Source organism: Penicillium mononematosum (genome assembly GCF_028829835.1).
Source record: "Penicillium mononematosum strain IBT 11891 chromosome Unknown utg000003l:1.0-8172316.0:1.0-8177699.0, whole genome shotgun sequence".
Taxonomy (NCBI): domain Eukaryota; kingdom Fungi; phylum Ascomycota; class Eurotiomycetes; order Eurotiales; family Aspergillaceae; genus Penicillium; species Penicillium mononematosum.
This window is the reverse complement of record NW_026643273.1, coordinates 2,496,076-2,511,709: the sequence shown is the minus strand read 5'-3', so window position 1 is coordinate 2,511,709 and position 15,634 is coordinate 2,496,076. Positions and strand designations below refer to the sequence as shown.

At 48.1% G+C, this 15,634-nt stretch overlaps 5 protein-coding genes across 5 annotated transcripts; 2 read left to right on the top strand and 3 right to left on the bottom strand.

Moving 5' to 3' along the window:
• Nucleotides 1–84: 84 nt before the first annotated feature.
• On the bottom strand, nt 85–2,654 carry N7519_005901 (MKT1 family protein; the record flags this gene model as incomplete). The annotated part of the gene is made up of 7 exons (XM_057292677.1): nt 85–174; nt 226–418; nt 480–958; nt 1,012–1,611; nt 1,635–1,940; nt 2,003–2,583; nt 2,648–2,654. The coding sequence occupies 7 exons, from the start codon at nt 2,652–2,654 to the stop codon at nt 85–87; spliced, it is 2,256 nt and encodes a 751-aa protein (XP_057147488.1).
• Nucleotides 2,655–3,410: 756 nt separating this feature from the next.
• On the bottom strand, nt 3,411–4,348 carry N7519_005900 (uncharacterized protein; the record flags this gene model as incomplete). Its single annotated transcript, XM_057292676.1, has 2 exons — nt 3,411–4,223; nt 4,289–4,348. The coding sequence occupies 2 exons, from the start codon at nt 4,346–4,348 to the stop codon at nt 3,411–3,413; spliced, it is 873 nt and encodes a 290-aa protein (XP_057147487.1).
• A 235-nt stretch (nt 4,349–4,583) lies between these two features.
• Nucleotides 4,584–6,013, top strand: N7519_005899 (uncharacterized protein; the record flags this gene model as incomplete). The annotated part of the gene is made up of 6 exons (XM_057292675.1): nt 4,584–4,754; nt 4,815–4,874; nt 4,933–4,986; nt 5,058–5,074; nt 5,137–5,287; nt 5,384–6,013. 6 exons carry the CDS (start codon nt 4,584–4,586, stop codon nt 6,011–6,013), a joined length of 1,083 nt encoding a protein of 360 aa, XP_057147486.1.
• Nucleotides 6,014–6,683: 670 nt separating this feature from the next.
• Nucleotides 6,684–8,539, bottom strand: samB (MYND-type zinc finger protein MUB1; the record flags this gene model as incomplete). Its single annotated transcript, XM_057292674.1, has 2 exons — nt 6,684–7,777; nt 7,828–8,539. The coding sequence occupies 2 exons, from the start codon at nt 8,537–8,539 to the stop codon at nt 6,684–6,686; spliced, it is 1,806 nt and encodes a 601-aa protein (XP_057147485.1).
• Nucleotides 8,540–13,538: 4,999 nt separating this feature from the next.
• On the top strand, nt 13,539–14,915 carry N7519_005897 (WD40 repeat domain-containing protein; the record flags this gene model as incomplete). Its single annotated transcript, XM_057292673.1, has 5 exons — nt 13,539–13,653; nt 13,781–14,493; nt 14,559–14,648; nt 14,712–14,831; nt 14,895–14,915. 5 exons carry the CDS (start codon nt 13,539–13,541, stop codon nt 14,913–14,915), a joined length of 1,059 nt encoding a protein of 352 aa, XP_057147484.1.
• Between the last annotated feature and the right edge of the window lie 719 nt (nt 14,916–15,634).

The window sequence follows — 15,634 nt, the reverse complement described above, 5'->3', positions numbered from 1 at the left end:
GCATAAACTTCAATTCCAAGCTGTGCTTGTTAACCCAGAATCCCCGTGGTGGTTGGTCAGTGTCGTTGGCAGAGCTTGTCCATATCATCGTCTCTCTGCCAGCCATTTGTTTGCATCTTCCCAGAACTTGGCTTCCTTGAACTCCTTGCCCGTGCTCTGTGTGCCTGCGTAGACCTGTTTTGAAAGTCAGCTTTTCGTCAACATTCAACACGAGGCAATACGAACCGCATCCCACAGCTTGAATGCCAACTCCAGGTTTCCAATAAAGCTCTCGCTGTGTTGGAACCATTCCTTGCCCTTCGCCTTCACATCCGCGCGAGCCTCGGGCGATGTCGGATTTGCTTGTAGAGGTAGGTCGTCGAGGTAAGTCCGGACCGCAATTCCGAGTCCACAGTCGTTATCATCAATAAACGGAAGCCTAGGAGAATAGGTTAGAACGCTAATCCAGATCCAGCATAGCTAGTCTAGGAAGAACATACTTGATAGCCATCTCGGTCCAGTCGTTGCGGTCCCGGTCAGCGTCACCACTGAGCAGCAGACCAGCCAGTACCACCTCGACCAGATTCCTCAGTGCAGAGCGCACCTGGGAAATCAAAGAGCGGTAGCAAAGGAGTTGACGGCTCAGAGGTCCAGAGTATCCAATGCTCTTGTGCTGAAGCTTGGCAACGCATGCAACACGCGAAACCAGCATATTGAAGGTCTTGTCGTCTTCTGACCCTCGCATGGGACCACCAGATACATGTGAAAACCAGTTCTTGGTGTTGAGGAGACCCAAGCGGATCATCTCAATAGCAACGAATATAGATTCCTCGAGGTTGTCCGCGGGCTCGATACCTGATAGTGCCTGCACTAGACACTGGCCCCACGGAGTGAGCTTGTGCTTGTCGTCCACGTATCCACGAAGTTGCAGGAAGCGCCACATAACATTAGATAAGATGTCCTCCTGTGATGAAAGGGCCTTTGGGAGCTGTCAGTTATTGAAAGCAACGTCAAATCTATGAGTAAACTTACAGGTGTTTCTCTATTAGCAAATGACTTGGATGTAAAGTCGGAGTCGCTTAAGCTCTGGACAGCAAACTTGAAGGATCCGCGAGGCGCCTGAAGCTTCTTGATACTTTCAGGGAATTGGTCTCCGTGGATCTTCCAGGAATGGATGGTTTCCTTGACTGACGGGATGCCCTTGAGGTTGATCGTCCTCTCTGAGTTCTCATCGAACCACGGGCGAATCCGAATGACTTTGGTTTGGTAGAATCGATGAAGCGAGTTCGCTAGAAGGCAAATAGACTGAGTGCGAAGGGGTGTCAAGATGTCACCCACGAGTTGGCGGTAAATCTCGGTGTCTTCGGTACCCAGCGGTAACGGGATGCGAACCTCGCCAGTTGTGAGGAAGTTGGGTACGTCAGCTCCAATAATACCTTTAGAGAGATAGAAGTACAGCTCCTCTGGGAGGCGCTGCCCAATAAGCTCATGCATATCCGATGAGGTATTCTCTGGATCCATAGGACCGACTCGACCTTCCACGTCAATGTAGACATGGTGCTTGACAATCATATACGCTCGCTTATACAGATCTGCGTATTGAAGCTCCTGCATACGGCGATCCTCTTCAAACTGGGCACACAGTGTCAATGCACTGCGTCCAGCTGCGTTGAACATCGGCAGCGCATCACGAATGGTGGGGCTTTTCCCGGGTAAGCAGGGTTCTCAAAAAGTGGGAGGGAGCGCAAGAAGGGGGAACCCAGTAGTAAACAAAATTCCAGAAATTGTTCATTTGAAAGTCGACCCAGTTCCTCTTGGCATGTTTGCTTCGTGATCCAGAAGAATTGCGCGGGCTCGATGTCGATACGGGTGACCAGCTTGTCAATGTCAAACAAGAGGGCTTCGGAGGGGGCAAAAACGGCATCGACCACGGGATTGCTACCACGGGCGAGATAAGAGAGCTGTACAGAGAAACTAGTTAGCACCTAATAATCCAATCATGGCGCATAGGGTAGCCACTCACCTGAGCCGCGGCACTGTATGGCGCTACGATGAATTCCACTCCGTTCTGGGTCAAAATACGTTGCAGGTACTTGAAGAGGGTCTCCGGGGGCGGGGTGCCTGAGGGGTTGGTTGTGTCAGCGCTTGTTGGGAAGCTTCGCTGGGCCCAATGATAATGGTAAAAGCTCCACGGGTCCGTCACTGGGGAAAGATTGAAATAAGGATAGTGAGTGGTCATACCAGCACTGCTGAAGGCATCGACCACCTGGTCAGCCTGTTGCTGGTCGTAAAGTTCCCAAGCTTGTTCGAATGAGCGCGACGATGCGGGCTGGGTACGGTGCTCTTTCTTGCCGAATTCCAATCCATTGAAGACGAAGATCGTGGCAACGCCAAGGTTGCTGAAAGTCTGCAATTCCTTCTCGATACTAGCCCTCAAGGCGAACGGGAATCCGCCTAGTGCGCCCAAGAGCGCTTCCCGGGTTGACTGGTTCACGAGGTGTTGGTTGATGTAGTGCGCCGCATCGATGCCAACAACGGCACCCTTCAGTGCTGAGAGGGGTAGGGACTGGGTACGGCCAACGGCCCATTCATCAAGAGGACGGACTAGTCATGGAGATATGAGGTTAGCTGATGCGATTGTGGATTGTGGAGCTGTGCTATTGCGTACTCGGCATGGTTCTGGAGCTGTCTGTCACGGGCTGAAAGCACGGCAACGCCGGGCATCAAAGCCCGAAGATGGGGGAACAAGAGGGTAAATCAAAGGTAAGAGCAGATCAAAAGCTCTGAGTCCAGGAATATGATGAATCGGAGCTGGGATTGTTTGGGTTATTGAAATGGGGGAGAGCGAGATCACGAGGGGGGGAAAGGCGGAGTTGGAGTTGGCCCTTTTGTTTTTTTGCCTTTAATATGTCACATCTTGGGATTTCGCTTGTTTCAACCACTTCTTGGAGGGTTTTGGTCTTCTATCTGATTTGTATTTGATTTAGCTATTCCATGTTCAGCTCCTGCCTGAACTCAGGTTCTTGTTTATCTATTCTCTATAGAAGAATGTACGATTTATAATGAAGTCATCTCCAAATATGTGTTTAAATAGAAACAGAGTAGTCCCACAAACCCACAAACCCACAATGTTATGGAGTATATAACAAAATTATGCAAATGTCTAGGGAATACTTACCTTTTTTGCTAAGGATGGTCAAGCATTCATCCATAGATTTAGAAGATCTAAATCAAGCACGTAGTGGTAGACATATGGTGAAGCGGGGGCAATGACACATTGGCGGGGTTCCAAGTCCATTCAGAGCTCGGAATTGACCCAAACTGACTGGGGCTATTAAACGACAAGTCTACCATGCCCCTTGAAGATACGCGACAATCAACTACATCATCCAGCTAATATCTACACTGGTTATGCAGAACGATATCCCTGGTTATGCAGAAGTTCTGTCTTCGCGGAGTACCTCCTCTGCTGAAGAAAATCTCCCGCTCCAACAACCCAGAGTAATATCACCCTGAAAGACATGAGACACATCAGGAAATTGCAAATTCCGAAATCGGGTTTCGACTTCAGCATCTGCAGCACGTCGCTGCTGCGCTCGCGTAAGGATTTGGATATCAGATGGAGCAATGTCCCGGAACTCAACAGGATAGAGTTCGGCATACGGGGCCTTCCCAGTAACAAGTTCAAACAAAGTAGAACCCAGAGCAAAAAGATCGGATAGTACTGTATTCGGTTGTGCATAGTCCCTTGGCAAACAATGGGTTGCCTTCTCATACCCAAGGGCAGGGTGCTCGGGGTACTGGGATGAGTTAAAATCACCTAGGCGTATTTTTAATTCATCATCGACGAAGTACTGGCGCAAGGCAAGGTCTGAGTGAATCACTCCATAACGATGAATAACTTCCACAGCCTCAATAAGTTGCCGGAACCATTTTGATTGAAGCTCAGCAGAAACCTCATTCTTCTGACAAAAGTCAGAGAGATCGCCTTTCGGATAGTACTTGATGTCAACAAAATCGGTCCTTCCCTGAGAAGTGCACTGAGCAATACGAGGGTGATCGTCCATCATTTTGTAGATAGTCGCCTCGCGTATGATGGATTCCATATCATCTTCGCTGTGACTGCGGGATGCTTTTCTGATGGTTTTACCGTCAACCAGGTAAACCTCAGCAAATACACTAATCGTAAGAAGCTTCTGATTGCTCGCTTGTTCAATGACTGGGCGATGTTCCAAGGTAGTTATCTGATATTTACTTTATGAATCAGTTAATGGAAAATATCACTGCTAGCTCCAATCACTAGGCTCACACCATGAGATTCCTCAGTAATTCGAGATTCATGGACTCGGGAGCCGACAAGGGTAGCCATTGTAAGGGCCAGTGACAAGAAAACTTTCTGCTGATGTCTAGGGAGGGCAACACCTAAGGACAAACAGCCCCAGGTTACGCTAAACCGCATTTAGTAATTCACTATCACTGAATACGCGATAGGCCCAATCACATGTGTATTAATAGTAGTTTCAAAGCCATCCTCAACTCTATATTTACTCTATATTTACTCCAACCTTGTTAAACCCTAACTTCAGATTCCTATCTACCTCAAAATGGCAGACACCACAGTTCCAATTGAGCTTCCTGTCATTGACATCTCTAATCCCCATGACCCCGCCGTGGGGAAGGCCATGCTGGATGCCGCTGCAAAGTATGGCTTTCTATATGTCAATAGCAAAGGAACCGATTTCACCACGGAGGATGTGGACCATGCATTCGGATTGGTAAGATTTGCACTTTGATTAATTGACAATTATGTGCACAGCATCTAACCATCCCTATAGTCAAAGAAGTTCTTTTTGTCTCCCGTACAGGAGAAGGAGACATGTCGGATCCAGCAGAATGTGTGTAACAATACTTGAATTCAAACGAACATATTCAATCTAACTCCGATATGCATAGAACCGTGGCTGGTCCGGAATGCATACAGAAACCCTCGACCCCAAGAACCAGCGGGTAAGTCATCACTCTAACTCGCCAGTTCCCAGGCATAGAGTACGAAGGCTAACGTTTGATATGGCAAATAGACGGGTGACTTCAAAGAGTATGAACCAATCATTCTCCAAACCTTGAAAGACTCCCAACCAGAACTAACCACCCAACTAGAGCCATGAACTTCGGCGACTTCAAAGACGGCAAAGCCCAGCAGCCTCTGCCACCGTCACTAAGCCCCCACGAAGCAGAGATCAACGGCTTCGCCGAGCTCTGCAACAAGACATGTACTCGAATCCTGACTTTGCTAGCCCTAGGCCTAGAGGTACGTAACCAACCCCATATCCAACCAACCAGATCTACACACCCACTTCCATCACCACTCTATCTATACGAATATATATACCAACAACCAACGCAGATCCAAGAAGACTTCTTCACAACCCGACACGACCCGAGCACAGGCTCGACAGGCAGCATCCTACGGTACCTGTACTACCCTTCGATCTTCTCGCCGTCAACAGCAGCCTACAAGCACGACAAGGACGTGCGAGCCGGCGCGCACTCCGACTACGGCAGCATAACGCTTCTGTTCCAGCGGCCCGGCCAGCCAGGACTAGAGATCTTGACTCCAGAGGGCAGCTGGGCGCCCGTGCCTATCGTGCCCGGGCCCGCAGCCGAGGCCGAGATGTATCCGTTCCCGCCTATTTTGGTGAATATCGGCGACTTGCTGAGTTATTGGACGGATGGGTTGTTGAAGTCAACTGTGCATCGTGTTGTCTTCCCGCTTGCTGAACAGCAGAGCCCGAATCCGCAGGATCGGTATACGCTCGTTTATTTCTGTCATCCTGTTGATCACACGGAGCTGGTGCCTGTTCCTAGTGGAATTGTTGCTGCGCATCGGGAGCGGTCTGGGGGTGTTCCTGCTGATGGGAGGGTTGGGTTTGGAGGTGGTGCGGGGAATTTGGTGCCTGGGAAGAGGCCTTTGACAGCACATGAACATCTTATGTCAAGATTGGAGGCTACGTATGGGTTTACTAAGGATGAGTGAAGGTGAGGTGGTGCTCTGCCAAGCCTGAATTACCGACTACATGTAGCTTACGAGTCATTGAGTAGATGTGAACAGCTGTTCGTGAGACTGGGAATAAATCGTAAAACGCCGGGCCCTTGTGGCATAGTGCAAACACAAAAAAAAAAGACAGGTCCTCCGGACATAAATCAGAATCATAGATGGGAAGCGCACCAGAATGAAATGCTCCAGATGACCATAACACGGCCCAAGTTGTCGGCAATGATGATCTATTGACATAGGAAACTCGTGGCAGCGCAATTAGTTATGAGAGAAAACATAATGGGCCGAGGAAAAAAAAGTAAAACAGAATAAAAGGCAAAGGGAATATTGCCTCTGACGAGGAGGTAGAGTGAGATATACAGTCATGAGAAATGGTCAAATGTGGATATGAGCAATGGAAAAAGGGCTCGCAAATGATAGCCCAACGTCAATGAATCAAGATATGAAGGCAAGCTGTGCGAGAAAGGGAATATGAAAAGGCTAGACATGTAAGAGGTATCTTCGGGTCGAAATGGAAACGCCGCCAGATTTTGAAATGCCATGCGCGAGAGGAACAGAATCGAAGGGAGACGCAAGACGGATATGGCGCTATGCGAGTCGGTATGCATGGAAAATCAAAACGAAACACCACTGGGGTCATCGGATCGTATCAAGGGGTCGTATGGCACCAGTGCCGGTGGTATACCCACGCGGATTTCTGGCAATCTTTGCTGCAGTACTTGGTGCGACGGCACCGCCGGCACTTGGCGAACTGACGCTGGAACTCTTCCCACTTGCCACACTTGTAATAAGCGCATTGCCGGATGCCACCTCTCGCCTCATCCTTACGGCAGAGGTTTCTCATGACCACGCAGGCCCAGTATTGCATATCCTTGGAGTGGTGTCGAACAGTAAACTTCTCCACTAGGGGGAAAATGTTAACATCATCGGGAAGCAAGTACTCGTCTTCCTCCTCGCACATATCAACTGGCGAAGAGGGGCCGGCATTCTCATCCAAAAGATGGAGCTCGTGATCAATTTTCAGCTTGGGGACAAGGTGGGATGCCTGGAAGTATGATCGGAGGTTGCAGTATTTGGAGACATATGCCAGTAGCTGAAGAGACATCAGGACGTCCTCATCACGGGGCATGGCTGTCAAGACACCCTGGCCTGCGGGACGGTCACGAAGGTACAAAGTGTAGGAGCTAGGAGCGAGAGTAGGAGAATTAGGGTTGTTGGTGGTTTGGGTAGGAGAGAGGGCGAGTCCGCCGTTGGCCTGTGGGGTGCCGTTATTAATGATACTGCCGTCGACAGTCGAACGATGAGTGATGTTGAAAGTCTCCACCTCCGGGCCGCCTTCCTCAGAGGGGTCATTGACGGTCAGATCATGGTTGTTAGAGACATCGTCTAGCATCGTTGTTTCCCGCTCATCAACACTGTCAAGTTCCATCCGGTTGGGGAGTCCAACAATGGTTTCGGCGGGCTGGCCCATAGCGCTATCATCTCCCATGGTCGAATCTTCGCCGTTGGCATCATCCGATTCACCGGACGCCGACTGCTGCTGGCGGATCAAAGGACGTTGGCGGGCAGCAATGGTTTGGGTAAGGCTGCGAGGTTGTGAATGGAGGGGGCCGCTTGGTGTGGTCGGAGAGTCGGGCTGCGAGACGATCCCAGTCTGCAGACCGGGAAGCATGCTAGGAAGGCGCTCGGCGTCACGCACGGGACGCAATCCGAATCCATCCGTGGTGTCCATGGAGGGAACAGCTGTGGCAAGAGGTTGGATTGACCGTAGCCGATTGCTAGCCCGTGGGAACCGCCCATCGTTAAGGCGGTGGGTATGGGCTTCTTGGCCAAATGTACTGCGCTCCGGGGGGGGACGTCATAGGGACACGGGAGGAGATGTAATATCCATCGCATCGGAGTCGTTAGGCTGGCTGTCTTGGTAGAAAGGCTGTGGGATTTCGATACTCGCTGGAGGGGCTTGTCGACGCGGTTGATGTAACTCGACCTGTGGGTGTGACTCGGTCTGGATATCTGCATCCATAGGAGTGGGACGGGGGAGACGTCTCGGTTGCTGATGGGCTTTGACTGTTTGGAAGACGCCTGTTTCTCGGAATCGAGATCGTTGCGCGATCGCACCTTATCGATCACCTTGATGTAATTGCTCAGAATGGTCGCAATGACGGGGACCATGTCAGCCTCCACCACTCTTGTCCTCACACCCTCGGAGCCCCGTACGCCAATGTTGACAACACATTGGAAGGCAAGGCTCCATTTCCACATTTCTAGCAAATCCTTGCTCCGACCGCCTTCCTTGAGGATGCATACAAGTCGCTCGATGCCGCCATCGACGGTAAGGATATCTCGAATCCGGGCGGAGGAGGTTGTGAGGTATGCAAGATGGTTGAGAGAGTTGATGAGCGGTAAAGTCGATGTGCAATCAAGGGCACGGCGGTCATAGAGGGTGGTGGTGATATTGACCGCGGCCTTATTCACATTGGGGATACTGAAATTGACTTCCCGCATGATGAATGAACGACAACGGGATTGTGACGAAAGAGCGAAAGATTAAGTGTTGGATCGATCGATGCAGGATGACATCCAGAGAGCAAATGCAAAAAAAAAAAGATGACCTTGATGTGGAATTCAGCCCAAATAGGATGATGCCCACTGCGGATTAGGAATTCGCGCTGAGAGAATCAATCCAAAGACATCTGAATGAAGGAAGTGATGGAGGTTTGGGAGATTGGAGAGATGAAATACCCAATAACCAGAAGGGGGCCAAAGGGTAAACCAAGACTCAGACTCAGACTCAGAGAGGCTGAGACTTAAGAAACGAAAGAGAGACCAAATGCAATATGCAATGAGACGATAGATACGTCTACACAGAAGTATTCGATGGATGATGATGGAGGGGGAAGTGGAAGAGAAGAAGGCTTTTGCGAAGGCAAAAGCGGAGAGCGTCAGGTGCCTCCTTAATATTACCAAATATGGGTTGTACCCGACTTTTTTTGTATTTTGGCGCCACCTTGGGGGTTTACCCTTCTCCCTTTTTTTATCCCTTATTTTTGTAGGAGTACGAAGTATTGATCTTGAATGTTTTTCTCTTATTCTATCACATTTCATCACATTTTCTATTTTCTATATGTACAATATCTTCATCTTCTGTCCTCGACCCCCTCTGTCACATTGGGTACCGACCTCGGACTTGCCACTTGACAAAGATCAAAATTGCATATTATTCTTCACATACCATTACTTGTCACAGGATCAGTTGATCTCTGTCAGATCGAAATATGTACAACATGATGTTGTATGTACAATATACGGAGTATGCCTTATGCCTCGAGAGTCTCCAGGTTATGCCGCTTGAACGGCACCAGAGGCTGTAGATCTTGAGCAGTGACCATCACAATCCACCAATGACCCCGAGGAACTATTTGAATAGCTTCGGCCTTTTATCCTGACTAGAAGAAGTTCGGTCCGAACTTCTCCACAGACGGAGCAACCGTTTGTAATTGTTCTTCCTATAATTCCCTTGACAAGTGTGATTCGACACCAGAAATGAGCTGTGTTACAACTAAATTTCGTAGACGTCAACAGTTTAAAATGACTAAATGACCGAGACTCAAGATCAAAACAAATGTTTCTTAAATGCCTATTGTACTTTGTACGTTACAGATGTTTATTGTATATCTCCCCAAAAAGTAGGAAAGTAGGATATATATTCCGTCAACTACTACATATGTAATCCTATAACATACAACCTTTACTCCAACTGGGTTTCATGGAAACGGCTCGTGAAACAGAATCTAGAAAATATCCCGTCTGGCCTTGACTTCCTGACCCCTGATGGCTACATAATGTGTAATATTATCGTTGGAGAGTATCCCATCACCTTTCTGATACTTCCAAGGTTCCTGACGCCATTTCGTCAGCCCTGAACAGGGTAGTTTATTTTGAGAATGGGTTTAAACTTGGCAATCGTGAGCTGTTTACCGAGGACCAATCGAATATCCCCGCACAAGGTGATAGCATTGGCCCCCAAGTGCCTCTATCACATCTTGACAGGGTTTACACGCGCTTACAACAGTGTGGCGCACAGACGTACTAAGATTAGAACACCAGGGCTGCGAACTGCCGAAGGGAATCCATATCCGCGTGTTTGCACCTCGAATCTTTTTTTGAGGTTTCAAGTTTTTTCGTTTTATCCTGGGACCTTGAGAAATCTAGCAGACAATAGCGGCTACATCGGTTAAGGGAGGAATAATTCATTATACCTAGACCCTTGCCCAAGATCGTCAAGCCCGCCAACTAGTTCGGTTCTACTTCGTAACGGTCCTCGACATTTGGTGCTGAGCCTCATTGTATTCAACAGTTAGTTCTCAATCCATCATCGGTAGCGGTCATTCGAAGGTTCGACTTGACAAAGGTGCTTATGCTGTATGTGCACTTTCGGGGGTTCGTTAGTACTGCCGAGCTCCACTCGTGTCTTATGCATACTCTGTACAGAGCACATTCATCTTCATTCTGACAGTCTTGCTTATAGAAAAGGGTCTATCGTATATAGCCCCTTTTGTATAAACACGCCGAAGAGATGGTCATGCAAAAGAAGCCTTGCAATTTTCCAATATCAACGAGTGGACTGTGTCAGGATTTGATTCTTTCCCCTGAGATATAATGCATTGTCCAGAGTATTTTGTGACGTGTCTTCCAACATCCGTTGACATGCAAATTTCTTATTTCATAGCCGGCGAGTACAACTATATCTGAGACATCGTTCTGTCGAGCCACGGGTATCTGTGTGTAAGGAGTTAAAACCGCGAGTTGAATTGCCCACAGCCATGTACAACGCGCGTGATATTGACATACCTTATCCGCTTCCCAAGAAAGAGAAAAAGGTCGGAACTTGCTAGGCATTTAAGTACTAGGGGTCTGGAGCTGGTTGTCGTCAGCAGAGCCCTATGGTTGGCAGGGAACCGTTTCTGAGATAAGCACCATCATGCCGTTCTCAAATCGGAAGATTCAGCGCAGGGATTGTGGTGTATCGTGTGATATGACGCAAACTATAACTGGTTCTGCTTGAGTCGGGCTGAAGCTCATCCCTGAAGCTGAGGGCGTGGGAATGTGGGAATGGTGACACAGATATTGTCCCTCGTACTTTTGCTTTCTTCGTCCACGGGTGCTTAGTTACAATTCTGTATAGTTTTGTATAGTTTTGTATACCTAGGTAATTCCTCGCTGAGAATATAAGTCAGGACATGACTGCCAGGATATCAATGGCATACAGTGAGACCCGATTCAGACTCCTTTTATGACTCAAACAATCTATTAGACTTCGATCATCTTGATCATGTCGGCGTTGGCGGGTGCCTTGCAGCCCCGAGCTGAGACGAGTTCACCTCTCTGCTCGGTTTGGATCACGACTGTACGTACATACTAACCCATGCCAGGCCGACAGGTAATCATGGCTTTGAGACCAATGGATTCTTACCAAAAGAGGAGGTTCGCGATCCCACTATACTGGCACAATTGCCTATTCGTGCTTTAATATACATATGTATGTTGTAATTACGGAGTAATCTCATTGCTAATCTCCGATGATGGGCATCTGCACGACAGACGCTAGACGCCATATTGAAGATCCCGAGTGGATATCTTGGCAGGACCTGTCCAAGTATGCATGTAGAATGTAGAGCACATGGCCATTGCTTTACAGGAACATCTTTACCCTACATACGGAGTATGTATACGACGTAGATGACAAACGTATATCCAATGGATGCAGAGCGAAATATGATATTGAGCTGTTTTTTTCAAGTTGAATTTGGAAAATAATGATCGTCAAGATGATGAGCAAAAGAAAGCCAAATACTCCCGGGCCGGAGTAAAAAAAAGGGGCCAGACAATGGATTTTCCTGCGGTGGAGGCGCCTGGGCAGATGCCGGATTGTTTGACCCAGAGAGAAAAAAAAACATCCCTGCTCTTCAATTATTTCATTTAGATGAAATGCACTTGGCAATGTCCGGTAAACGGTTGGACCCGCCAGGACGGGTGCTGAAGCCGAACGGCACAACGTTTGAATGTAGGGTTAATACTACCTAGGTACTGTATGCCTTATTAACTGACACTAGTCGAAGCTGATTGACGCCATTATACTCCAAATATATCTCCAGAATTATATCGAATATACTATAGTGGCTTAGAACATTTTAATAGCCAATAGCTCGGGACGGAGTATTGAAGACCAAGACAATGGGTCAGCCACAGGGCCGTGCGCATGCACGAACACTCCAAGAGGTGTGAAGCTCGGACCTGTACGGAGTACGGAGTAGGGATATTGTTTAAGCATGCATATGTACCTAGGTATATTGGAAGGAGATCGGGCTAAGACATGGATATATGAGCTCCAGTGTAAGCATTTAGGCTCATGTATGGAATATAGTGTCATCTTCTTAATATAGGGTCTCAATAGGGAAAATAAACTAGTATTATACCCAGAGCGGACATGCAGGATAGTCCAATCTCCGTTAGCTCCCTAAAAATTACCTCTATGTAAACGGAAAGGGGGATGCAAGGGAGTTAATTTAGCTCGTGAAGAATGTATGGGCGTACTGCGCTTGATATGTGAGAGTCATTATACTCCGTACACCTGAGTTACCTTGTTCAGAGCCGCGGTTAAATGTCCATAAAATCAAGATTATTTGCCGTTACTGATTTACGACTGTGTCTTCAGTCTTGGGGCTAGTGGTCCTAACACAGCCGATCCTCAACGCCACAATTTTCCATCTTCTCCTGAGCCTTCAACTCAGGAGGGGATAAAATTTTTTTTTTTGCCTATACAGATATGTAAAAGTACATAAGTACCTACCTAGTTAGGCATGTGCACGTCAGCTTTAGTTCGAATATCAACAAAAGTAAAGAAACCGGCATCAGGTACCCGGAGAAAGCAATATGTGTGTATTGAGGGTGTATTGTAGCCAACCAGAAGATACAGGATTCCAACTCCACTTATGGAGATTTGGGAAAACAAAGAACTGCAGGATTCAAAATCAGTCAAAGACCCTGGACTACATATATGTAATATATAGATGAAATTATGTATGGAGTACTCAGATATGTAACAATTTTATTTGCAATACCATTAAAAAAAAACCAAGAAAGTACTTCTGACCTCATACAAATTGATAGCAAGCCAAGGTATCCTTCTTATTTTCACGGTTGGTTATTACCACTAGTAATACGCTGACCTCCCTCTCCTCGGCCTTCACCCCCTGTTCCTCTCTCTCACTCTTTTCTTTGGTGTTCCTTTTGTTCCTGTTGGCTCTTTTCGCCATTTCTTCTTATTCTTCTTTATTTACCATATTATGATCCAAGCCTGAGGCGCTTTAACTCGGTTCCGCCTTTCGATTATCTCCCTGTTTCTTCGCTCCACTCCCATTAAGCCCCCTCTCTACCCTCCCCCTCTACCAATCTTTCCGATCTCCCATCACAATTGTACTTCTCCGGGTACCCTTTCGACAAAATGGCCGATATGAGCGGCGAACAGATGCAGACCAAGATTACTGCGGCCAGACGCGAAGCTGAGCGTTTGAAGGACAAAATCAAGTGCAGAAAGGATGAGCTAGCCGATACCTCCCGTACGACTCCCACCTCCCCATTGTTATGTCTTGAAGGGTTCCTCCTTCTTTTATCTCCACAGGCTGCTGTCAGCTGTGTTGTCCTGGGGGCCTTTATTAACTGTACTGACTTTCCTCTCCCGTCTAGTCCGCCAAGTCGCGCAGAACCAGACCGATGCCCTACCACGAATTGGAATGAAGCCCCGACGTACGCTGAAAGGTCACCTCGCCAAGATTTATGCTATGCACTGGTCCACCGACAGGCGCCATCTTGTTTCGGCTTCGCAGGACGGAAAGCTCATCATCTGGGATGCCTACACAACAAACAAGGTCCACGCGATTCCCCTGCGCTCATCTTGGGTCATGACCTGTGCCTACGCCCCGAGCGGAAACTACGTTGCTTGCGGTGGTCTTGACAATATTTGTTCGATTTATAACCTCTCATCACGCGAAGGCCCCACTCGTGTCGCGCGCGAGCTCTCCGGACACTCGGGATATCTCTCCTGCTGTCGCTTCATCAACGACCGCCGCATCATTACTTCGTCCGGCGACATGACGTGTATGCTGTGGGACATTGAGTCTGGAACCAAGGTTACCGAGTTCGCCGACCACCTGGGTGACGTGATGTCGATCAGCATCAACCCGACCAACCAGAACATCTTCGTTTCTGGTGCATGCGACGCTTTCGCCAAGTTGTGGGATATCCGTACCGGAAAGTCCGTCCAGACATTCGGCGGCCACGAGTCCGACATCAATGCCGTTCAGTTCTTCCCCGACGGCAACGCCTTCGGTACTGGTTCCGACGACACTTCCTGCCGTCTGTTCGATATCCGTGCCGACCGCGAGCTTAACACCTACCAGGTAATTATCTTTTACCCGAGACACTGATTTCATTGATGAAAACTGACGTTTGAATTTCTTTCCAGAGCGACCAAGTTCTGTGCGGTATCACTTCCGTTGCGTTCTCAGTCTCTGGCCGATTATTGTTCGCAGGCTACGATGATTTCGAGTGCAAGGTACGCCGAGCCTTCTTTTTTCCCTCCCCTGACAATACGAATAAATGCTAATCTATCATTCAGGTATGGGATGTTCTGCGTGGCGACAAGGTGGGTTCGCTGAGCGGCCACGAGAACCGCGTGAGCTGCCTCGGTGTCAGCAATGATGGCATCAGTCTGTGCACTGGATCTTGGGATTCCCTTGTAAGTTTTACTGCAATTGTTCATTCAAATGCATCTACTAACCTCTGATTTTTTCCCGTACAGCTCAAGGTCTGGGCATGGTAAACCAACAAAAAAACAAAACGCAAGATACCCCGTGTCGATCATTCTGCAATGCTCTTCTTCGAAATTCTTTAGGCCCGATGGTTCGAATCTCCGCCATTGTACGATAATAATCAATTACCGGGGAATCCCTTGGGTTCTCACGATAATACACTACCCGCGGCGCAGACATCGTCGTCGCATGCGATACGGAAGGTGATGGAGGTGGATGTGAGCGCTATGGGATGCTGCCCCGGCGAACAAACGATAGCGATGACACAATACTTGTTTGGACGTGACGAGAGCGCGACTACTTCCTGCCGATGGATGTATAGTGACTGCCAGAACGAAATGCTGGAACGAGTCGATCTATCTGGCGCTTCCGCAGTCGCTCTCTTCTCTGGTCCCTTGATTTCTCCTTTGACATCTTGATGACGCCCTTTCCCTTATTTTATTTTTTCCTTGAAATTCTTTATCCCCCCTTCAGTTTACTATTTCATTCTGGATTATCTCCGCATTGGTCACGACATGTATTTGTTGGCGAAGTCGAAAAAAAAAGCCTGGTTGCCGGGTTCTGGCCTGGATATCTTTTGCCGATTTACCTCTGCGTTAACTTATTATTATCTTTTCGATTTCTCCTTTTTTCTCTCCTATCTCCCCTTATTTGTGTCTCTAAAGAAAGAGTCTGTTGTACTTAACTGTCTTTGCGTTGGAATCTCTTGCTATGGGATTCTTTGGTGTCG